Raw genomic sequence first — 24,365 nt, forward strand, 5'->3', positions numbered from 1 at the left:
TTGACGATGCCATCTACAAATGCCTAACACCCTCATACCAAATTCTTCCTCTGTTATTTAGTGGAGGCGATAACCTGTTTTATTTTAATGGCGTTGTTAAAAACTGCATAATTTTGAATATATTAGATTTTTTTTGGCAGTTATTATTAAATGTACAGTTTGACTGTTAATGGGATGTACGTGCAAGTTGACGATATTCCAAACAGCTAAAAGCTCATGTCCCAAGTGCTGGATGGCACAGAGGGTGCCCATTCTCCACAGGGAGTTCGGTTCAGATCTAGTTCAGATTGGATGACCGACTCCTTTGCTGGCTGTGAGTCTGTTGTGAAATGAGTTTGGAAAGCCTCAATACAGTTCCTGGGGAAATGGGCCTACAGCACAAAGCTGTCCTTAATTTGGCATTAATTGGCAATGGTAATCAGACAGGCCCAATGATGGTTGGTGTTGAAAATGGTGGGAGCGGGGGGGGAGTTCAGCATGCTGGGTAGGGATTGTAAATTATGCGATGGAGGAAAATTATATGCAGATCCCAGAATGTTCACAGGCTCAGTGGGGTGCATTTTGCTATTTGACATAACGTCTGGTTCCACATGTACGCTGACGGCACCCATCTCTACCTGATTACCACCTCTCTCGACCCCTCCACTGACTCTTTGTTGTCTGACTGCTTATCCGAATTCCAGTCCTGGAATTTCCTCCAATTAAACATTGGAAGATCGAATCCATTATCTTCGGCTCCCATCAAAAACTCTGTTCCCGCCACCAATTTTATCCCCCTCCCTGGCCACTGCCTCAGGCTGAACCAGATTGTTCGCAGCCTTGCAGTCCTATTTGACCCTGAGGTGAGCTTCCGACCCCATATTCTCTCCATCACCAAGACTTCCTATTTCCACCTCCGTAATAACACCTGTCTCCACCCTTGTTTCAGCTTATCTGCTGCTGAAACTTTCATCCATGCTTTTGTTATCTCCAGACTTGACTATTCCAATGCTTTCCTGGCCGGCTTCCCATCTTCCACCCTCCATAAACTTGAGCTTATCCAAAGCTCTGCTGCCCATATCCTAACTGGTACCAAGTCCTGCTCACCCAGCTCCCCTGTGTTCGCTGACCTACATTGGCTCCCGGTCCACCAATGCCTCGATTTTAAAATTTGAGATCCTTGTGTTCAAATCCTTCTACGGCCTTTCCCCTCCCTATCTACGTAACCTCCTCCAGCCCTATAACCCTCCAACTCTGGCCTCTTGCGCATTCCCCACTTCTTTTGCTCCACCATTGGCGGCCGTGCCTTCAGCCGTCCAGGCCCAAGCTCTGGAATTCCTTCACTAAACCTCTCCGTATCTCCATCTCTCTCTCCTCCTTTAAGACATTCCTTAAAACCTGCCTCTTTGACGAAGATTTTAGTCACACGTCCTTCATTGGCTCGGGGTCAATTTTTGTCTGATTATGCTCCTGTGCAGGGTCCTAGAACATTTTCCTTTGTTAATAGGTGCTATAGAAATGCAAGTTGTTGATGTTATGGGGTGTGATGAAGAGACAGTTGTTGGAGTCAAACTTCTGAGCGACCTTGTTTTTTTGATGACCCTTTTCTGTGTTTTTTCATAGAATCATACAGCACAGAAGGAGGCCATTTGGCCCATCATGCTTGTGCAGGCTCTTTGAAAGAACTATCCAATTAGCCACACTCCCTGCGCTTTCCATAGCCTGCAAGCTTTTCCTTTTCAAGTATATCTCCAATTCCCATTAGAAAGTTACTATTGAATCTGCTTCCACCACCCTTTCAGGCAGTGCATTCCAGATCATAACAACTTGCTGTGTCTGTTATCTGGTAAATTTTATTTTTAGGGGTGTAGACAATTTTTTTTGTTGAATGTGGCGGGGAGAAAGGTTATGTGCAATATGATACATAAGTAACAAAAGTATACAATAACCAAAACAAGCAATAAAAATATAGAGCCTTATAATAATGAAGAAGAAGAAAAGATGTTTAATCAATAAGGAAGGAATTTGATGTGTAAAACAGACATTTTATTATAAAAATATATTTTAAAAATGAATTCTAAATAGTATTATGATTAATTGTACATGTTTTATGTAAACATTCTGCAGTATTCCCAAGGATGTATTTTTTTATTAAGCAAAAAGTATTATGCTTTGAAATCCTCCCCCATGGGCACTGAGGGTATGAAGTATGTGCCAGGGAGGATGATGGCATATTTACTTGGGAGTTTTCACAAGTTTATGTCGCTCTCCCAAATATAAATCTGCATTTTAAAATCATAATCTACTTGTAATATTTCTTTGATTTGGAACCTGTGAGTGAGCATAATTTTAAAAATAGCTGCAATGATGTTGACGTTAGATTACTCATGAACAAATGATGAACTTCCACAGGACATCACTCTATAAATGCAGTTGTATTTATGAAAAAAAATATTTCCTTCACTTTGACTCTGTTTTAGTTTCCTTATTTCCTTTTGGTTGCTTTGGGAAAGATTTAGCTGACATTATTTTAGGTAAAATGAATGAGATACTAGACCGTTCCTGTAAAATATGAGAGAATTAACAAATATGCAGAGCCACAGAGAGTGCCCTTGTACTCATCCCTATTTACAGTCCATCCCTGCACTTCACCTAACTGGCAACTGACTGCTGAATTGCTGTAAATTAGTTCAGTTAATGAGCAAGTAGTTTTATTGTGCACGAATGTACGTATATATTTAATATAAAAAAATGCTACATTTTAAGATTTGGATGTAAAACTACTGCAATGCGTTTGCAATTACCACATAAAATTAAACCTTCTGTTTGTACCATTATTTGATTTAGTCCAGAGCAGCTCAACAATTGTGATGCGATAAGATGGAATTCCAGTTTTTCGTGAAAAGTTAAACAGACCAAACATTTGCCAGATAAAACTATTACTGTGCTGAATCCTTAGTTCAATATGATGGCATCATCAAGAATCCTTGATATTATCAGAGAGCTTACATTCATAACCTCTGCCGTTTGTCTGAGTAAATGTCAATGTGCTCAAGGAGTGAAGGATATAAAGCAGACTACCCTGCACCAGAAAGGGAGGGGGTGGGGGAGAAAAGGGCAGAATATTTATGACTTGAAGTTCCATAAGTTGTCATTAATTGAGATCAAAGCTCGTAGCTTTTTTTTACACCCATCAGTTCAAACAGTGGAGTAAATTAATGATTTAAATTTGTCCCATTCTTATTGAATTGAAAGGGTAGCTGGTGAAGTGGGAAAGAAGGGTTTGGCTTGTAATGGTGACCACCAGCTTTATTTTCGAGAGTTGTTTAGATTTTCTTTTTGAAAAAAAGAAAAGAAATGGCAGTTTCAGAGTGGATGATATTCAAATGACCTATTGTACACTTTTGTCCCTATTCAGGAACTGGAGAAAGTAACTGCAGACTTGATAAGATCCAAGGTCACTTCTCAGTGCAAACTGGGAGAAGAAAACATCCATCTTACAGCACGGCAACAACAGCTGCAAGAGCTGAAGCAAAAACTGCAGATGGTTTCATAACAAATTTTAAATTTAGTCACTATGTACTCTTAAGCTGGAACTAAGTAGATATAAACATACATGATTTTACAGTGAAGTTCTCCTTGGGATCTGTAAATATATTTTGAAACTATTTCTAAAAACATTGGCAAAACTGATGGGGATCATTTTGACTTTGTGTGATAGTGTAAAACGGGTGATAGGGAATCGGCAGCCTGTTTTACATCTCTCCCCGTTGAAGTCAATGGAAATAAAAATGGGGAGAGATGTAAAGCGAGCTGTCGATTTGCTATCACCCTGTTTACACTATCGCGCAAAATCAAAATTGCCCCTAATGTGTTATACTTAAGAAAATTGATTCTAATTTTGACTTTCTGAGAATTAAAATGATGTGGTGTGCTGGGGAATTACAATAGCATAATATTGGGTCAAGAAAATTGAAAATAATGTTTAATAATTGTCTTCAGTTCCATTTTTTAAAATACTCCATACCTCTCTAGTGTGGTACAACATTTGAAACAATGGGGTCAATTTTCGGATGGACGAGTGGGTGCATTCACGGCAGGGGGGGCTCCTAAAATTGGGGATTCCCGGAGCGGGTCCGGAGCCCGACTCCAACCCGCCCACTTCCGGGTTCCCCATTGACGCGAATCGGTGCGCGCGCAGCCCCCGCATGCGGGACTCCCACCGGCAATCAAAGCCGGTGGGATCCCACTTAAGATCAATATCTGGGTACTTGAGGTCGTTTACAGACCTCATTAGTTGGAGATTTTAGGAAGATTTGGATTTTGGACTACCCAGGGCGTGTTTCCCATGCTGGGGGAGACACTCCCTGTTTAAACAGACGTGTTGCAGCCAGCAGTCAGTGGCAGCTGCAAAGGTCCATTTAACAGGTGCAGGGTAAACCCTCATTCATTGCAGCAAGGCACTTTGTCACCTCAGACAAAGTTTTGCCTGCCATACCGTTGTCTCCACACTCCAAATTATTAAATCATACCCTAAACTCTGCTGTCCAAACACATTTACCTACTTTGTGGACCCCCTCACACTCACACCGTCAGGATGGTGGGGGGTCCATTGCTGCATTCATCACTCCACTGGAGGATGAGCAACATCACCAGCCTCGCCAGGCATGCCGTCCACATCCGCCACGTGGAGCTACACAACACAGTGTTGCGCAACAGGCACCTGCACAATGTAGTCGTGAAACTACACATACACCCACTGTAGGGTGACCCAATGGGTGGCATCAAGGGTCTTCATGGAGAACCTCATGAAAGGGCCTTATTGCACAAGTCAGTCAAGAATGGCCAAGACGTGGCAGTAGTGGTGACAATATAATATGTAATGTGAGTTGATCAGAAATCAAATATAAGTAAAAACCATGACAAATCCTCAAACACCCTTGTGCATCCCCTTCATGCTCACGACACGTTTGCCTTACGCTTCCTACTACACAAACGTGATGCATGCCCTGTGGCTGCAGCACAGGTAGCGGCAGGTGCGGTGAGGCTGACCGTGAAAGAGATGCACGAGAGGGTGAGTATGAGACAGAGCCATGAGATTGTATGAGGATTGGGTTGAGTGGTAGTGGTGGGATGAGTACTGGGGAGATGAGGAAGTGCAGGTAAGATGAGGATGAGGTTTGAGTGGGTGTGAGGAGTGATGTGATAGAGTAGTGTTGGCAGTGCAGAAGGAGATGTGGGGTGGGGGCGGTGATGTGGCAGATGGAGTGTAGGGGAATGAGTAAGTGTACTCACTTTGGCTGACCTACTTAGGTCATTGAAGCGCCTCCTGCACTGTATGCAGGTGCATGATATGTTGGTGGTGCTGGTGTCCTCCTCTGCCACCTCGAGCCAGGCCTTCTTGGTGGCAGAGGCAGGCTACTTCTCTGTCCTCCCCCTCCTCCTCACCCCATCCAGTAGGCCTGGAGTGAGGCATCATTAAACCTGGGAGCAGCCTTCCCCCTGGGCTGCTCCATGCTGTAATTTTGGCTCCTTTCTGCAGCATCAGTCAGTGGAGGACTGCCCCTTTAAATTGGGCTCCTCCAGCTGACAGCCTATGATGCGGGTGCGCAGTCCGCCCGCTGCACAGCTTTCCAGCGTGGAAGCCAAGGTAAGTGACTTCAATTTACTTACGATTGCATGGGGAACCCATCGACTTTACTGGGCGGGTTACCCACGCACCCAGTCGACCCCGCGCTGGCAACCCGCCTCCCTCCTAATATTGGGCCCAATGAACTGATTTTTTTTCATGCAGCTCCCCCCTCCCCGCCCCCCACCCCAGTTGAGTTCTTGATCTGATCGTACTGCTACAGTGAGGTGCTTAGCTGAAGCCAGGAACCTTGCCATAGGAAGAGTGGAAAATGAGGGAGAGTCATTTTAGGGCAGCAGTTGCCCACGTCTCGATGGCTGGCTGAAGAGAAGTATTCTGGAGGCCTTGCAGCTGCTCTTGCCCTCCTGGCTGCAGGAGATGGATGGCTTGGTGAGACCTGTACATGGAGAAAAGTAGGGCAAGGCAGATATATTTCATAACCTCAAGAAAAGTACTTTTCTCTCCTTGCACAAGTCCTCAGTGCACCATTGCCTCAATGAGAGGGCAGGCAGGTGATCTGTTTCTCGAGCCTGCTAGGAGTTTTGCAATTATGGCCTACGGTGACTCTCCGTTCTCCCTTTCTCTTTGTAAAATGGTGCTTGGCCTCCATTTCTTAGGTTACATCCGAGACTAGGAACTCACAGGCATGAGCCCATATCCTGCCATTTCGTGATGCACTGCTCCACAAGTTGCCTCAGGGGGTTTAAGATACTAATTTTAGGATCAGTTTGGGCATTTTGGCTTCAGTTTCCTAATTACAACGTAAGAGCAAACAAACAGTTGTAGAAATTTGTGTTGTGAAAATTTATGTAACTTTTTCATATTTTTAATTTTTCAAAAGGAGGTGGAATTAAACAAGAGGTTATCTAAAGATGCATCAGCCGTTCAAGAAGAAAAACAGGTTGGATTAAAACCATTTTGATAAAAAAAAATTGACGAATGTCTCCATTGTAAGCTGAAATGTCTGTGTAAGTGGACTGAAATTTTAATGCTGTTTTTTCATTTTTAAGACCGTTACCATTGGCATTATCAAAGGATATTTCTCTGTCTGCTATTTTATTTCAGTTGTTAACCCATTTGAAACAAAAAGCAGTCAGGGATATGTCGTACAAATGCAGTAGGTGTTCATCTTACCACCATATCACCAACAGTAATTTCCAGGCCACAGTCATCACAGAGTTTTATATCGTGGCGTTCTTTGTTTTGGCAAAAGGATATATTTTATCAACAGCATTCCTGATCATTGCAACAACAAAAAATGAACAAAGAAATGAGCTAAAATTCAACAGATCAGCGTTGTTTACCAGTGGCATTCGTGTAAATAGGCGTGCAGTTTAAATGATTATAAGAAAAACAGTACTGTTAAATGCAAATAAATGCTATTAAATTCACAGTGGCTTGAATATGATACGAATGGGAGGAATGCCACAGGTCAGCTAAGCAGATAGTTTAAGCTCAGTGTTTATTGGGATCAGTATGATATTTTTTTGCCCAGTCAGTACTATGATGCCATCATATGCAGAGCAGAAGTACTTTTTTTAAACAAGATGTGGAGATGCCGGTGATGGACTGGGGTGGACAAATGTAAGGAGTCGCACAACGCCAGGTTATAGTCCAACAGCTTTATTTGAAATCACAAGCTTTCGGAGCTTTGCTCCTTCATCAGAACTTCACCGGACAAAGGAGCAAATCTCCGAAAGCTTGTGATTTCAAATAAAGCTGTTGGACTATAACCTGGTGTTGTGCGACTCCTTACATTTTTTAAACAAGCATCTCTTCGTGTGCTGTTCAGTATGTTGTTTGTGTTTATTCCTAACTGCAGTGAAACAAGCTTGGTAAACTAATCAGTGCTGAAACTTTGCTCTTAAGGATATATTTTGCTGTTTCACAAATAAAAGATTTGGTCTTGTAGAAAAATAACAAATGGAAATCAAAATAATGGGTGTGCGCCATTTTGCTTCTGAAGTTTCCGTTCAATCTGACTCATTAACAAAAGGATCTGCCCAATTGGGACCTGCCTGTAATAATGAACCTAAATTGGCATATAATTGGGGGAATATTTTATTCATCCAGCTGTGGTGTGCACAAAGTTTAATTAAAATGACCCACAGAAGATTTCACAAATCCTGTTTTAACAGGCTGGAACACAGAGGTCCTGTCAGATAGTGCAATTGAAATGTGTGCAGAATCTTTTGAGTCACGATGTGGGGTGGGTGCCAGGTTGACAAACATCCACAGCATGGCAGAGAACAGTGGCAGATTTATTCAGAATGTAGTTCTACCCCTTATTAACTCAACTCTCTCTGCCTACTCCAACCCAGCTTCTGCTGATAGCCATGGCCCATCTCAATTTTCTTTGGCAGCTCCCCCCTGACTGACTCCTATTGGTGGTTCGACCCAGCATTGGTGGCAGCTCACGCACATGATTGAATGCCTAGCAGACAAATTAACCGCTCTTGGGTCAGAAGGTTGGTTTAGCATCTCATCCAAAGGATGGCTCCTTCGACAATACATCTCTCCAACAGTACATCATTGTCAAGGCGAACGTAAATGTTTAAATTCATATGGCACTGTTCAAAGAACAACGGAGAATTCTCCCAGTGTCCTGGCCAACATTCCTCCCTCAACTACTAGCACCAAAAACAGATTAACTCATGGAGAGGCAGTATAATCTAACTGGTACTATTTTGAGGGGAGTGCAAGAGCAGAGGCACCTGGGGGTGCATATCCACAAATCTTTGAAGGTGGCAGGGCAAGTTGATGAGGCGGTTAAGAAAGTGTATGGGATACTTGGCTTTGTAAAAAGGGAAGTGATGCTAAACTTTTACAAATCACTGGTTAGGCCTCAGCTGGAGTATTGTGTACAATTCTGGGGACCACACTTCAAGAAGGATGTCAATGCCTTGGAGAGGGTGCAGAGGAGGTTTACCAAGATGATACCAGGGATGAGGGACTTCAGTTATGTGGAGAGATTGGAAAGCTGGGATTGTTCTCCTTAGAGCAGAGAAGGTTAAGGGGAGACCTTATAGAAGTTTTAAAATTATGAGGGGTTTTGATAGAGCAAGTAGGGAGAAACTGTTTCCTCTGGTAAGTGGGTCGGTAACCAGAGGTCATCGATTTAAAATAATTGGCAAAAGAACTAGAGGGGAAATGAGGAGATATTTTTTCACACAGAGGGTTGTTAAAATCTTGAACGCGCTACCTGAAAGGGTGGTGGAAGCAGATTCCATAAGAACTCTAGAAAGGCAATTGGACATGTACCTTGAAGAGGACTAATTTGCAGGGTTATGGGGAAAAAGCTAGGGTGTGGGACTAAATTGGACAGATCTTTCAAAGAGCCGGCACAGGTACGACAGGCTGAATGGCCTCCTTCTGTGCTGTATGATTCTATGATTCTTCATTCATCTCATTGCTATTTGTTGGATCTTGCTATATGCAAAATGGCTACCATGTCTTGTCTACATAATAGCTACTGCACTCCAAAGTATTGCTTTGTGAAATATTTTGCAACGTTTCTGTCAATACAAATCTTTGTTTGATATATTAACAGTGAAATTATACTGAAAGCAATGAAGTGATGGCTTACTTATCAGCTGTAAGTTCATTCATTCTTTTCATTGTGTGAGCTGCCACACAAGTGGGAGTCAGGTTGTACCAGGATGGGAGCGGCCAGCAGGAATTGGGTCAGGATTGTACAGGAGAGTTGGGTTGGGCTGCCAATTTAAGTCAGGTTAGTAACTGGGATGTGGCTTGCCCTTCCTTTGTAAAACCAACTTGCATGTAATGACTGTAAGTAATGAATTCAATTTTTATATTTATCCCACACTAAGCAGAATCGCCTTTTAACCAGGATTTAATAGTCCTTAGCGAGTATTTTTTTGTGTGGGCTAACTTTCGTGAACTACTTAAACATGGGAACAAGACTCTGAGTAGTAGTAAAAATGGAACGAAACTCTGATGCCACTTTCTACCAGTCTTGCACAGCTGTTTATTCACATCTACTTTATCATGTATTACTGTAGCTGCATAGAAAATACCTTAAAGTCACTGAGTCTCTCTTATATTTTATTCTAAGCTTATTCAGTTTTGTTTTCATTTTATCCCTGATTTAGAATTGCCTGTGTCTAAATTAGTGAATTATCAAAATATTAAATTTATTTTGGAGCTTTTTAAATTGCTCTGTTACCAGTTCTAATTTGAAACTTGGGCAGCAAAAAGAGAGTCAAGTAATGTCCAAACCCTTGCAATTTATAAAGATCATCAGAACCCATAGATTTTGTTGCTGCCTTTAACTGTGTTCTAGGTATGTGTTAATTGCAATAATGTTATACAAAAAACAGTGTGTATTTGAAAATGTTAAGCATGCAGTTTTATGCGTGATAGTGAATATTGGAAACATTCACAATATGCACAAATGCATGGTCACTAGGTTCTAGTGCATTCTGTGCTCTTGAATTCCTAGTTACATTTTACATATTGTGTAAAAAAAATAACATTTAAAACATTTGTTTCCATCAGGAAGTTTTAAAATTGCTTCAACACACTCAGCAGCTGCTACAGCATCAGGAACTGGCACTAGGCAGAACTGAAAGAGAGCTAAAAGTTTCTGGAGAGAAGCATCAGGTCAGAATGTTTATAGTGTGTTGTTTTTATTGATGCCACATGTTGTGAAGTTTTCCAACAGTGCTTTATGATTAATGGTTTATGGGTGTTGAGCACTAAAGCAGGACTATTTTAGAATGTTTTGGTGCACCGTCAACCCTTCTCCTCCCTTTTTACAGTAATCAGTGCCGCAGAGTATAATTTTGAGTTAAACCTATCTTCATCTGACTTCTCACCTATGAGGTCGTTAATTTCAGTGCGTAATTTCTTTCTTTATCTTTTAAAAAAAAATTAACACATAACTTAATTAGCCATATATACCCGTCCTCTTCACATTAAGGGTAAATGATGTTTACTGTCAATTCATTTATTTGAGTGTGAGAGCTGGGTGCCATTGAGAGTCAGGTCAAATCAGGGCTGTCAGTGGAAGTTTGGTCGGGGTTGCTGGTGGGGGTTGGGTGAGGCTGGGACTGCCAGTGGGAGTTCGCTTGAAGCAAGGCTGCCAGCAGACGTTGGATCTATTTCTATCTAAGCTTTTTTTTAAAAAAAAATTATATATACTTTACTTCTCTTTCTTAGCCTCCTGGGATGCACTGTGCACTTTGGAGGTGGGTGCTGATTGGTAAAGAAACAGCTGTAAAGATTTGGTATTTGGGCAGGCAAGACCTGAATCTCCGAAGATTGACTTAATTGGAAGAAGAAAATAAGTTGAAGAAGAAAATTAATTGAATTCCTTACGATAAGTATTCTGAACATAGAATACAATTATTTGTGGATTCATATCCTGTACAGGTTATGGGTCAAACTGATGGAGCTTATTTCCTTGTGCAGCACAGTCAATTATTAAATAAAGTTTAGTGCAAATGTAGTAGAGCTGAAAAATTTAGGGTGCTACCCTTGAAAGGAGAGCAATGATTATAAAGGCAGATGGATCTGTACTATGGTAGAACAAATTCTGATGATCAATTCTTAGTTATTGTAAAAAAGACAACTGAATCATATGACAAATCTTTACCTCGCACTGCTATGGGTTAGACAGTAAGAAGCTTGAGTATTTGTTTTAGTAATACAATAAATCTAAAAGCAGGGGCTAATTGGAAAACAGGGCTATGGGGAAAGAGCAGGGGAATGGGACAAATTGGATAGTTCTTTCAAAGAGCCGACACAGGCATGATGGGCCAAATGGCCTCCTTCTGTGCTGTAAGATTTTATGATAGGTAATAGCAGAAAAATACACAAGGTACATGCAACTACTTGGAGAGAAGAAATTTGAACATCAAAGATCTGTTTGAATGAGGATTACAGTTGAATGAGAAAGAGAAACAATCATACTATTGTGTTTAATATACATGTTAAATATTTGTCTTAACTTGTAAGAATTTAAGTCCTGCTGGAGATAGTTAAAATATTTAAAAATAAATGGATTGAAACTTGAGGATCATGTTTATCCAAAACGCTGCCCGTATCCTAACTTGCACCAAATCCTGTCACCCATAACCCCTGTGCTTGCTGACCTACATTGGCTCCCGATCTGGCAATGCCTCGATTTTAAAATTCTCATCCTTGTTTTCAAATCCCTCCATGGCCTCGCCCCTCCCTATCTCTGTAACTTCTTCCAGCCCTACAACCCTCTGAGATCTCTGCATTCCTCTTATTCTGGCTTCTTGTGCATCCCCGATTTTCAGCGCTCCATTGGCATCCATGCTTTCAGCTGCCTCGGCTCTAAGCTCTGGAATTCCCTCCCTAAACCTCTCCACCTCACTAGCGCTCTCTCCTCCTTAAAGACGGTCTTAAAACCCACCACTTTGACCAAGCTTTTGGTCACCTGTTCTAATATCTCCATATGTGTCTCTGTGTCAAATTTTGTCTGATGACGCTCCTCTGAAGTGCCTTGGGACATTTTACTACGTTAAAGAGGCTTTATAAATGCAACTTGTTATTGTTTTATATACTTTTCTGCTTTAATTATTTCATGTTCATTTCTTGCTCGGAAGTTTGGAGCAATTCAACTCTCTGGCACAATTGGTAATCAGATACTTGAGCCAGGCAGGTCTGCAGAGCACCATTGATGATTGGCACACTAATGGAATCTGGAAGGTTAGACCTGCCACTCGGATAACTGTACAAGCCAGTGCCACAACAGATAGAGTGGGCTTGGCTAGACACACTGCGGGAAGCTTACCAGTACTCTGTGCTGATCGGCTGTGAGATTTTAGCTGGTCACAATGCAGCAGTACCCCTGTGCACACTTGGCTGCCAACCTCTGCCTAAGTTCTCCAGGTTGGGTAATTGGGGTGTGTCCATTCACGAGCGAGAGTGTGCATTCCACATCGGGCACCTGAAACCCTACCGTTACAGATTTTTCAGTAGTTTTTTTGGAGTCTTTTAATCACGGTGATAGGTTTCTGTGTGGGTCACTCTCAGCCGACCACAAAAAAAATTCGTGGTTGTGTATAATATTTTTTAAAATCCTGTTTTATATTCTTTTCCTGATGTGTATGATTTATAAGCATTTCCATTCAATCAATGGACTGTGCTATCTAATCTCTACTCTAGTACCTTTACTGATATTGGTGGGGTGTCCAGGCATCAAATGTGAAAATACTTGACAGGAGCTAAACTTCTAGAGTTTCTTATTTGTGAGTTGTTGGCAGGTTTTGCAAAAACGGTTAGATTTATATATTTTTACAGGAATAACTATGCTTTACAATATTTTTAATGTTCATTTTGAGTTGGAACTAATTCTAACTTGCCAAAGACGCGCACTTACAGGAGCTGTTGATTCTAAATGAGCTGTCGTGTCTCCTTTATCTTGCAACGTTAGTGATGGTAGTGGTAGGATAACTGGTAGACAAATGTTGCAGAAAAGGAAAGGATATGCAAGCTAAAAGAATGTCTCTCTAAACTTTACTGTGGTTTGGCCATCTCAGTACAGATATGTTTTCCCAGATCTAAAAGATTTGTTACAAAGACTTTTGTGCAAGAACAAGTACTGGAAAAATTCCAACTTTAAAGGAAACCAGAATTTCATCCAGTGCAGGTTTTATTGTGGTTGTTTGATGTGCAGCTGTGAGTTTTGTTAACTAAACAAAGTAAATTGTTGGTGCCTTGTAGATTAAAATGAAAAACCATTCAAGTTAATATTTTTAATTGAAAACAGTGCTTTCTTATTTATGACATGATGTTTCATGAAATCTCTTCCAAAATGAGTTGTCAGAAAATGTTTACATTCCTTTTTTTGACTTTGTATTGATGACAGGTGGACTGATTGAGAAAAAGCATGAACACTTATCTCTATCTGTTCCCTATGAGGTATCAGAAAGCAAACTCAAACCATACCACAAATTTAATCTGGCAGATTGTTTTGTGAAGATGAGCTGAGAAAGAAGAAAAGAAAGAAAGACTTCCATTTATATAGTGCCTTTCAGGACTCTCATCCATGCCTTTGTTACCTCTAGACTTGACTATTCCTATGCTCTCCTGGCCGGCCTCCTATCTTCCACCCTCCATAAACTTGAGCTCATCCAAAACTTTGCTGCCGGTATCCTAACTCGCACTGAGCCCCGTTCACCCATCACCCCTGTGCTCGCTGACCTACGTTGACTCCCAGTCTGGGAACACTTCGATTTTCAAATTCTCATCCTTGTTTTCAAATCCCTTCATGGCCTTGCCCCTCCCTATCTCTGTAACCTTCTCCAGCCCTACAACCCTCAGAGATCTCTGCGCTCCTCCATGGCTTGCCTGTTGTGCATCCCTGATTTTAATCGCTCCACCATTGGCAGCCGTGCCTTCAGCTACCTAGGCCCTAAGCTCCGGAATTCCCTCCCTAAACCTCTCCACCCCTCTACCTCTCCTCCTTTAAGGCACTCCTTAAAATCTCCCTCTTTGACCAAGCTTTTGGTCACCTGTCCTAATATATCCTTTTTTGGCTCGGTGTCAAATTATGTTTGAAAATCGCTCCTTTGGAAGCGCCTTGGGACGTTTTATTACATTAAAAGCGCTATATAAATGCAAGTTGTTGTTGTTCATGACCTCAGGACGTCCCAAAGTGCTTTACAGCCAACGAAGTACTTTTGAAGTGTAGTCACTGTTGTAATGGGTAATATATTTTTCATATCTGGGCTGATTCCTGCTCACAAAGAGAAAGGATGCCTACTTCACATCCGTAACATCACCTGTCTCTGCCCCTGCCTTAGCCCATCAACTGCTGAAACCCTCATTCGTGCTTTTGTTACTTCCAGACTCGGCTAGTCCAATGCTTCCCTGTTCAGACTCCCATCTTCTACCCTCCATAAACTTGAGCTCATCCAAAACACTACTGCCCATATCCCAATCTGCACCGTCCCACTAATCTATCATCCCTGTGCTCGCTGACCTACATTGGCTCCTGGTCCACCAATGCCTCAAATTTAAAATTCTCATCCTCGTGTTCAAATCCCTCCATGATGTGATTCTCATCACCCTTCCCTATATCTGTGACCTCCTGCAGTCCTACAAACCTCTGAGAACTCTGAGTTCCTCCAATTCTGGCTTCTTACTCATGCCTCTCTCCCTTCACCCTACCATTGGCAGCCGTGCCTTCAGCCGTCTTGGCCCTAAGCTGTGGAATTCCCTCCTTATACCTCTCTGCCTGTCCACCTCTCCCATCTCCTTTAAGTCTTTCCTGAGAACCTACCTCTTTGACCAAGCCTCTAGTCACCCCTCATAAATCTCCTCCTTTGGCTCATTGTCAATTTCTGTCTTATTATGCTCCCGTGAGGTGCTTTGGGACATTTTCCTATGTTAAAAGTGCTACATTAATGCAAGTTGTTGCTGTTGTCTAATTTGGTTTTGCACAAATGTACAAACTTTCCCGTTTGACAGTCATTTGTGAGCAGAATTGCTGTTAAGGATTTGGCAGAATTTCAGGTGGAAGTCATTGAGATAGTAAATTGTCTACTTGTGAAAGATCAGGATTTGAGGGTTAGAGACAAAATATCCACTGGGGTTACTACTCTGGAACTGGAAGACATCTAACTTTGAAGAACAGCGAGTAGGTTACTCACCATACTCACCCAATGTATTTCTTCATAATTTGCTACTGCCAAACTCTCCCTTAAGTGCTTCTTCCCTATCCATGTTTAAAAACAAGGGGTAACTATTAAAAAGTAAACTTTGTTACTAATTTCAATGTATCATGTTACTAATAAAAGCAATATAGATAAGTGGTTTAATAATTTTGTATTCTACATAGAATAATATCAATACCATTTTAATTTATATTTTAATTTTAAATAGCCATGCTATATTTCTCAGATTATAGCTTTATTAATGGAGGAAAAGAAAACTGCTTGATTTAAAAATTCTTGAAAACTGTCACATTGGTGGTCCAATACACAAACTAATTTCACAGTATTCCTTTATCTGAAGGTTTGGAGGAGTGCTGAGATCTGGTTCGCTTTCAATTACACATTGCATACCTGCTTAATAGAATTCCATATTTTTGTTTTGAGTCCAGTGAATCATCTAAAAAGCACTCAAAGCATCTAAGTACCCTTGATCACGTCTTAATGCAAACAGTGCTTTTAACTCTATTGTGTAGTTAAAACTTTGTTTACATTACAGAAGGTCCCTGTCACTCCATTAAGATTTACACTGAGATTCAATGGACTTTCACCGTAGTCCTTTAAATCAACCTCCTCTTTTATTTTAATTTTTAAAAGTATTTAAGTAAATGCATGCATCAGCACCTGAGATGTCTAAGATTTATATGTGCCAGTTTTAACAAAATAATTTGTAATGCCAACTGTCCGTGAATGAGATTGACTAACCCCAAAAATGTTGAAAATGTACATTGTCAAGTAGAAATGAAATGAGGTAACCTAGTTGAGAAATGCTTTTTGGAGCTGTAACTTCACAAAAATTTAAGAATTAAAATTCTAAGAATGTTTAAAAGATATAGTCACATTTTTGGAGGTTTGTGAAATTACACAAATGAATTTTGCTTAAGAGAAGACAAAGCTACCCACCAAATATACAGCAGAACACGTGCCTTATACAATATATAATGAACTGCTACACCATTGTCTTTGTATTGATGCTGCCTTATTAACAGTAACGATGGTTGCATTGGACCTAAGACCGACTATTGGCAATTAGGGTAAAAAGGGCAGGTCAGCTTTACTATGAACCAATAGCCAAATAAACCACATCATGAGGATATTTAAAAACTATTCAGTGGAGATTAACTTTTATTTATTTATTTATTGCCAGTTTTCTTGCCTCTTCTAAAGATACTGACTCCTGCTCGGCTGTGGCCCCACAGGTGTCAGTCACCCTCCAGTACTTTTCCCCAGATGACCGTTTTTCATACGCGAGCCTGGGCAGAGAGAGTTGTCAATCTGTTTGACCATGTGGAGAAATCATAGTCGAAGCTAATCTTGTCCTCTTATTTGTGTTCTTTGTAGCAAAGCTGAGTTTGCAGTGCTGCAATAAAATTATGTGGTGGCAATTTTCTTTTAAGGGTAGCTGGTGGAGAGTGTTTGCCATTAAAAATAAACGTTAACATTTAATAACTTAGATGTTGGTATAGGAGAGTTTTATACTTGACTTCAATGAGACCACAAAGTGACCATGCCTTTTGCAGTGCCACATTAATCTATTTTGGCAGCAGCAGCAGCAACAAAAAATACTCATCCTGACAGGACAAGACCCCTGAATATGGTTTGTCAGACCTAAAGCATGTGGAAGAGCATTAGTGGTCTGATGCAATGAGCCATAGCGCCAACAGTCTCTAGTGCAATGAGCAAAGATGAAATGGCTTCTTGCAACATTTGCATAGCTTTGATGAGCAGGCTCCAAAATTGAGAAGCCACCCTCATGAATGCAATCTATTGCAGGAGTGAACTCAGTTAGGGCCAGCAACACCTTTGACTTGGCGTTGATGTGATTTTGATGCCTATGAGACACCATCCGGGTTCAGCCTCGTCCTCACTGACGCCGTGAGGTTATTCTGATTTGTTATTGCTTGCAAAGGTCCTCTGCTGTCAACCAGTATTAAAGAACATATGCCCGCTGGGACACCTTCTGTCCAGACAAGCTGCGGCCCTCCCCAAGCCCATTAATTGAATGCTAGTTGGCACCAGTTGTATTTCCTCCAATATGACATTCAGCATTAGCTAGCACTGAGAATAAAGAGAGGTTGGTGCCAATTAGAAAAAAGAACAAACACCATCACTTACCAGCTCTGGCACTTCTGATATTCACAACATTTATTAACGACTTAGATGAAGGCATAGAAAGTCTCATATCTAAGTTTGCCAATGACATAAAGATTGGTGGCATTGTAAGCAGTGTAGATGAAAACATAAAATTACAAAGCGATATTGATAGATTAGGTGAATGGGCAAAACTGTGGCAAATGGAATTCAATGTAGGCAAATGTGAGGTCATCCACTTTGGATCAAAAAAGGATTGAACAGAATACTTTCTAAATGGTAAAAAGTTAAAAACAGTGGATGTCCAAAGGGACCCAGGGGTTCAGGTACATAGATCATTGAAGTGTCATGAACAGGTGCAGAAAATAATCAAGAAGGCTAATGGAATGCTGGCCTTTATATCTAGAGGACTAGAGTACAAGGGGGCAGAAGTTATGCTGCAGCTATACAAAACCCTGGTTAGACCGCATCTGGAGTACTGTGAGCAGTTCTGGGCACCGCACCTTCGGAAGGACATATTGGCTTTGGAGGGAGTGCAGCGTAGGTTTACTAGAATGATACCCGGACTTCAAAGGTTAAGTTACGAGGAGAGATTACACAAATTGGGGTTGTATTCTCTGGAGTTTCGAAGGTTAAGGGGTGATCTGATCGAAGTTTATAAGATATTAAGGGGAACAGATAGGGTGGATAGAGAGAAACTATTTCCGCTGGTTGGGGTTTCTAGGAGTAGGGGGCACAGTCTAAAAATTAGAGCCAGACCTTTCAGGAGTGAGATTAGAAAACATTTCTACACACAAAGGGTGGTAGAAGTTTGGAACTCTCTTCCGCAAACGGCAATTGATACTAGCTCAATTGCTAAATTTAAATCTGAGATAGATAGCTTTTTGGCAATCAAAGGTATTAAGGGATATGGGCCAAAGGCAGGTATATGGAGTTAGATCACAGATCAGCCATGATCTTATCAAATGGCGGAGCAGGCACGAGGGGCTGAATGGCCTACTCGTGTTCCTATGTTCCTGTGATAGATGGTCCATTTTCAACTAATCCTGGCAGACTTAATCAACTTTTTTTGAAATGCCAAATACAGATCTGAACAGGGCAGTATCTTGTGTGTAGGGTCTGGAAGAAGCTGATCCCCATCTACATCTACATCTTGTAATCTGGTGCTTCCTTAGTACTGGTGACCAGCAAAGTTTCTCCCTCCTCCTCCAGTGTTGAGATCAAGAATGCCAAGAAGAGGGCATCATTGCTTAGGAGGAACCACTGTCTCCAGATACTTTCAATAAGCCTTCACCATAGTTATATTGCAGACTTTGGAGATCCTTATAGTTTAACTCGAAGGGAGACAGGGAGACATGTTTGTTGGCAAGCATCAAACTCTGTTCACAGAGTTTGATGAGTGCATCTGAGAAGTGGCATGTTGCTCACTGAGTTCCTGCTGCCAGAGTACTCTTTGGGCTACAGATTTCATCAGAAGAACCTCAAAAAACCTGTTGGGGCAAATTTTCCTATAAATAGGCTGATGCAGATTCCTTACACATAGCTCCTTCAGACACCAGACACTCATAACCAGGGCATGGTAGGTAAAAATTCAACCTTATTGGCGATACCGTCATGATCATCAAACAGTAATGCCACTTTTGGCTCCTTTTAGTTTTTTATGGAGTATTTAAGGAGTATTCTCCACAGAAAATTTTGGCATGTGACTATCCTTTACATCTTGAAAAAGATTCTTTAGATTTACAAGAACTATTCATTTAGATCACCAAGGGAGCTCTACATGAGATCAAGATTACCAAGAAGAGGGCATCATTGCTTAGGAGGAACCACTGTCTCCAGATACTTTCAATAAGCCTTCACCATAGTTATATTGCAGACTTTGGAGATCCCTATAGTTTAACTCAAAGGGAGACAGGGAGACATGTTTGTTGGCAAGTTTCACAGAGTTTGATGAGTGCATCTGGGAAGTAGCATCTTGCTGACTTCTACCTGTAGTGAGCAATTTGATACACTTGAGAAACATAGGGAATGTTCTGGCAGGTTAGGAAAGGAAGGAATTTTATTCATCGTAGTTTGTGGTCCTCAAACTAATTGGTGATTTCATTCTAAACTGAACCATTGCCCAGAATGGCCCCTCTGGCTCAGATCATTTAATCAGTGTCCTCGTGAGATCGCTGGTCACAATCAACCTCAGTGGTATCTACTTCTGTTTTTTGTGCACATCATCAGAAGCTCATGAGGTTCCATTTTCGGGCAAGGAATTACCGATACGATATCAATTATCAATCAGCCTTGAGCTTTCATTTGTCCGAGAGTGCACACGAAACGCTTGTCTGTTGCTGCACCATCTGTGTGACTATCTCAATTTAGCTGATTGGCATCTTGTTGAGAAACCCATAGTTAGCAGTTTCTACCCTTTCTTCAAGTCCTTGGTTTCTTCGTCAATTACAAGAATTCCCTGTTAGAGCCAAAGCCAGAATTAACATTTTTAGCCTTCCAGTTTTGGACAACTCTAAGAACCGCCTACCAGACCATGATGCATAGATATCTGCTGAACCCTACTTACAAATCTGAGTTCTGGTGGCAGAACCATTTTTGTGATACTGAATGCAAGACTATTCATGAAATTGTTGTAACTAAACTTCCTTCTTTACTCAATCACCAATATCCCCAATAGTGAGAATAGACCAAGCAAATGCTGTGGAGCCCCAGTTGAATCAAGTGCCCTGTCGGGTTCTGATTCGAACTGGCCCCAGTCATCTGTGATTCTGACAATGTAGGAAAATACTCAAATTATAATGTTGTTTATTTTAATATTAAAGCTGAATTACATAACATTTGAAAACCCCATGAAAATTATATTAAGCATTGAAGTGTTAAATTGGGAATAATTTCCCAAAATCAGGTTTTCTTCCCTTTAGTCAAGCAACTGTCAGGAAGTTCTTGTCTGTGTGAAAGTGAGATCATTAACATTCTTAGAGACAAATGTGTGAGAGAATTGTTTCATACGTGCATTTAAGTAGGAAATTATGAATAACACTTAAATCATAACGGAACAATGGTCAAAACAAGGCTAAACTTTCCTTTAGCTGATTGAGCAGGAAGACTCTTATCAATTGGGAAAGCAGCCTTGTCAAAAGCCCCAAAAAGGAAGATTTATGTATTAATTATTGAGATCATTTAATTGGATTTCCTGTCAGCCAGAATGCAATACTTGTTCATTAGGAGTGAGCAGCTGGCCTGTTTTCTCATCTGTATAAATGAAGAGCGAACAAGAATGAAAGTTGGATTCAGATTTTTGGGCTTTTCCACTCTTGCAATAGTATAACAATCCATTTTGATCTATATAAATGTCTACAAAGTACAATAATCTTTTGGAGAAAGAGTTGTGAAAAAAGTTATTAAAGAGTAGGAATTAACTCCGATAGCTCATCTTGGAAGTTTTCTTTTTCTGCAAGCATGTATTGTTGCTCCCAAGACACTAGAAAAGACACAATCAGCTCATTGGAACAAAAGATTCTTTGGAAGTAACTTGTGAACTCCACATCAGTGTAGTTTTTGTCGGCTGAATTAAAATTGGAACTAATTTTTTAATGTAGGCTAAAACTAAAATGAGAATAAAATTTGAGATAGAGATGAGACTGAAACAAAAACTGTTGTTAATAATCCACAACTTTTGTTGGAAATTAAAAAGGCGGAATAAAGTCTTGGGCCTGGAAACTCCTGAGATTGTGGAGGGTGAAAGGCCTGATTTCCCTGACCCCGGGGCGGGGGTGGGAATTTGGGGTGGAACCCTGTTATGCCTGGAATCCACCTTGTTTAGACTGGCCCTTTAAATTCTGGTCGGGGAGTGGGGTGGGTGTGGGCCAATCTTCTGCCCGTGCTCCTCTAGGTCAAGGGGGCATCTCTGGGGGCATTCCCGGATTTCCCAAAATTCCAATCTTTATGCCCGCCTTGGGCCTCAGTGACTCAGAGTTGATGTGAGTGCTGTTGAGATCTGTCCAATAGTCCCAGACCTTTAGTAGGGAAAGATAATAGATCTTAGAGGGGATCAATTACCTTCCTGGAGAGGCCCCATTTGTTCCATCGGGAGCAGAAGATCTGAAGAACAGGAGTTTCTTTGGGGCCTCGTCATGCTTTCTCTCTGCTATTAGAGTGGCATGATGCTGCTTCAACGTTGCAGCTAGTGGCTTTGAGCAAGCACTGCTGATGTGCCCTTGCGGGTGCAAAGCACCCACTCTGCCATAAAAATAACCCTGTCCCTGGGATTTGCGATTTGGGATGGAGTCTCCAGGGTAATTTTTGTTAATTGTATCCATATGATTTATATCATATGGATACAATTATTATTGTATTCAGGTGGTGCGTATCAATTGGGGACTGTTCTATCCATTTATATGAGAGCTTATCTATGGGATGCACAGGGGCAAGGGGGATCTCTGTGACTAAAGGCTTGGAAGCAACTGAAGACCAGGCCCTAGTATTCTATCCTTCACCACTTGGCTATCCAGTTTATGACAATTTTAACCTAACCCGCTTGGCGGGAAACTGACCGGATCGGATCAGCCACCCATTTTACACCCTGCCCGATTTTACTTTACGTTGACGGGATGTAAAACGGGCGACCGATCCAAAGCTGTCAATTTCCTGCCTGGTGGGTTAGGTTAATATTACCGCCCCCTCCCCCCACCTCCGTCTAGGAGCTAGGGCAGGCAGGGGTTCCGCTGAACTACACTTATGTCGGTGGAGTAGACCCCCAGGAATTTCAGGGCCCTAGTTATCATTCAAGCACCAGTTTATTATTTCTCAACATTTCTTGTGAGTTGCATAAAAGGTAGAACAACAATTATGCTATTTTGTGAAACATAATACATTTTGAAAAAATAATCCCAAAGAGAGAAAGATAAAAATACAGAAGCAAAAACTAAATATATACTCCCCCCACCCCCCCCCCCCCCTCAAAGGATAAAGCTTGGCAACAAAAGACTGGAGTAAAACTAGAACTAAACTTCTTGCAAGGATAAGATTAAAATTCAAGGTCTCGAGACGAGACTAAGATTAAAATTAAAATAATTTCTAGGACTGAAACAACTTTAACAGGGAACATCCCATGTGGAGAATCAAGCTAGCCTGAAAATATATTTTTTTAAAATCATGTGCAGCGTCTTGGGAGTGAAGTGCCAAAGTTGGAGAAATAACTAAATAGATGTGGAGAATGGATATATACATAGAACTGAAAAATATTGCAAGATTGGCATATCATACCCTTCTAGTAAAATGTTTCAAAGGGAAAAGTTCATGATGTCTACCACCTGGAACTAAACCAGGGGCACATAGAGGACATCTGAATGTGACAGCAAGTATACAATAATAAGCCAGTTTTCCAAATACACGTAATTCTATAGTTGGTGCTGGAAAACGTGTTTACTCATAATTACAAAATTAGAAAGTACAAAATTGGCTATATATGGGATTTACTTTTCAAGCAAAAGTGTAGCAGTTGCTGAATTGGTTGGATAAGATAGTGTGGTGGATTAGTAACAAAATAGGTCATTTTACGGCATACTTTAAATAAATTTAAGTAGGCTTTTAAACAATTGTCCACGTCACTAACAAAAATAATTTAAAATTGCTCACTTCACCAATGTCAAAAGTATGTCCGGTGTGTACATTTACCAAATATAGTAATACATTTATATTTCTCCTGCTAAATAACTGCTTAAATTAATCAAGAGAGGAACCATGCAAAATTTATAGTGCTTATAGTATTAATTATACTTTTCACTTGAAAGATGAGCAGTTTTCATTCAATTTTAACATTTTTGCTCATGGTATTTTAGATTAGTCCAAAGTCTATCGCTTATCACTCAGCTCAGCATTTTATATTGCTTAGCCTAGCACATTAGAAGTTGTGCACTGAGACAGAAAGTTATAGCAGATGTGTTTATTATACCTATTACTGACATCAGTTTTGTGAAAAGGCCATCTTTTTTCTCTCCATGTACTCCTCCAGGTTTCTGTGAGCCGAGTCAGATGTACATTTCTTAAATTCAGTGGCCTGCTAATTTATGAAATTCATTGGCAACATGGCAAATCAACACTGATCTTTATTGGAGCACGAATCTATTAGATGCAACACACAAGAACGATGTAGTAGAGGGAGATCACGTAACGCTAAGAATGTCATATTAATTTTCTGGGGCAATTAATTTTATGGCAGGTTCTGGAAAGGGATAATGAGCTACTTCGGGAGAAGGTGAAGGAAAATGAAGATAAATTTCAGATTCGAGAGCGAGAAAATGAAAAGTCTACAGCTCAGTGGAAAATAGAGGTAAGAGGAATAAAAATAATACGTTTATACATAGATTTACATTTTTTTTAGATAGCAGTTCAATTAGTTAGAAAAACAAAATGGTAAAAACACAATAATATAACCAACTTAGAAAAAATATTACGGTGGTTCTGCTTTATATTATTATTTCCTGTGTCAAAGAACTCATACCAATGTCCCATTACAGTAATGTGGGTACAGATTACTGAAGGATGATTTTGGCACCCTTTGTTCCCATTAAATCAATCACGGTCTCCCACCCCATTGCTCCCTCTGGTATAGGTCCCATCTTTGCTCCACCAAGATAGAAGAGAGCAATCTCGAGCATACCCGATGTACAATTGGTCTAGCCATCAATCACTAGATCTGGTTCAACTATGTCAAGCATTACAGAACTATGCTCTCCTCAGCCAAAACTCCCTGTTACTCCAAGATCATTCTGGATGGCAAGGCAGCCCCAGGCTGATTTTTTCCTACAGCCAACTGTTTCTTTAAACCCCTCTCCCTCGCTCCTCCACGCTCGTCTCAAACACCAAAAGCGAGGAGTTCGAGGACGTCACCTCAAAAATCAAGACCATCCATGCAATTGCCTCCGCTGCTTTGTCCCCAAGTCTCCCACCCTGAGACC

The 24,365-nt window shown here is 40.9% G+C and overlaps 1 protein-coding gene across 7 annotated transcripts in view; it reads left to right on the forward strand.

The window, feature by feature from the left end:
* The window catches only part of LOC137328060 (coiled-coil domain-containing protein 73-like), a 156,751-nt gene that overhangs the window by 90,539 nt on the left and 41,847 nt on the right, over nt 1–24,365 (forward strand). For all 7 annotated transcript variants that reach the window (XR_010964603.1, XM_067994181.1, XM_067994182.1 and 4 more), the window contains 4 exons: nt 3,398–3,526; nt 6,450–6,509; nt 10,127–10,231; nt 23,627–23,737. Coding sequence is in view for 6 of the 7 variants with exons in the window: in XM_067994181.1 (XP_067850282.1) it covers nt 3,398–3,526; nt 6,450–6,509; nt 10,127–10,231; nt 23,627–23,737 (405 nt within the window). In the remaining variant the exon portion in view is untranslated. The remainder of the gene's footprint in view (nt 1–3,397; nt 3,527–6,449; nt 6,510–10,126; nt 10,232–23,626; nt 23,738–24,365) is intronic.

Source organism: Heptranchias perlo, chromosome 12, assembly GCF_035084215.1.
Source record: "Heptranchias perlo isolate sHepPer1 chromosome 12, sHepPer1.hap1, whole genome shotgun sequence".
NCBI classification, from domain to species: Eukaryota; Metazoa; Chordata; class Chondrichthyes; order Hexanchiformes; family Hexanchidae; genus Heptranchias; species Heptranchias perlo.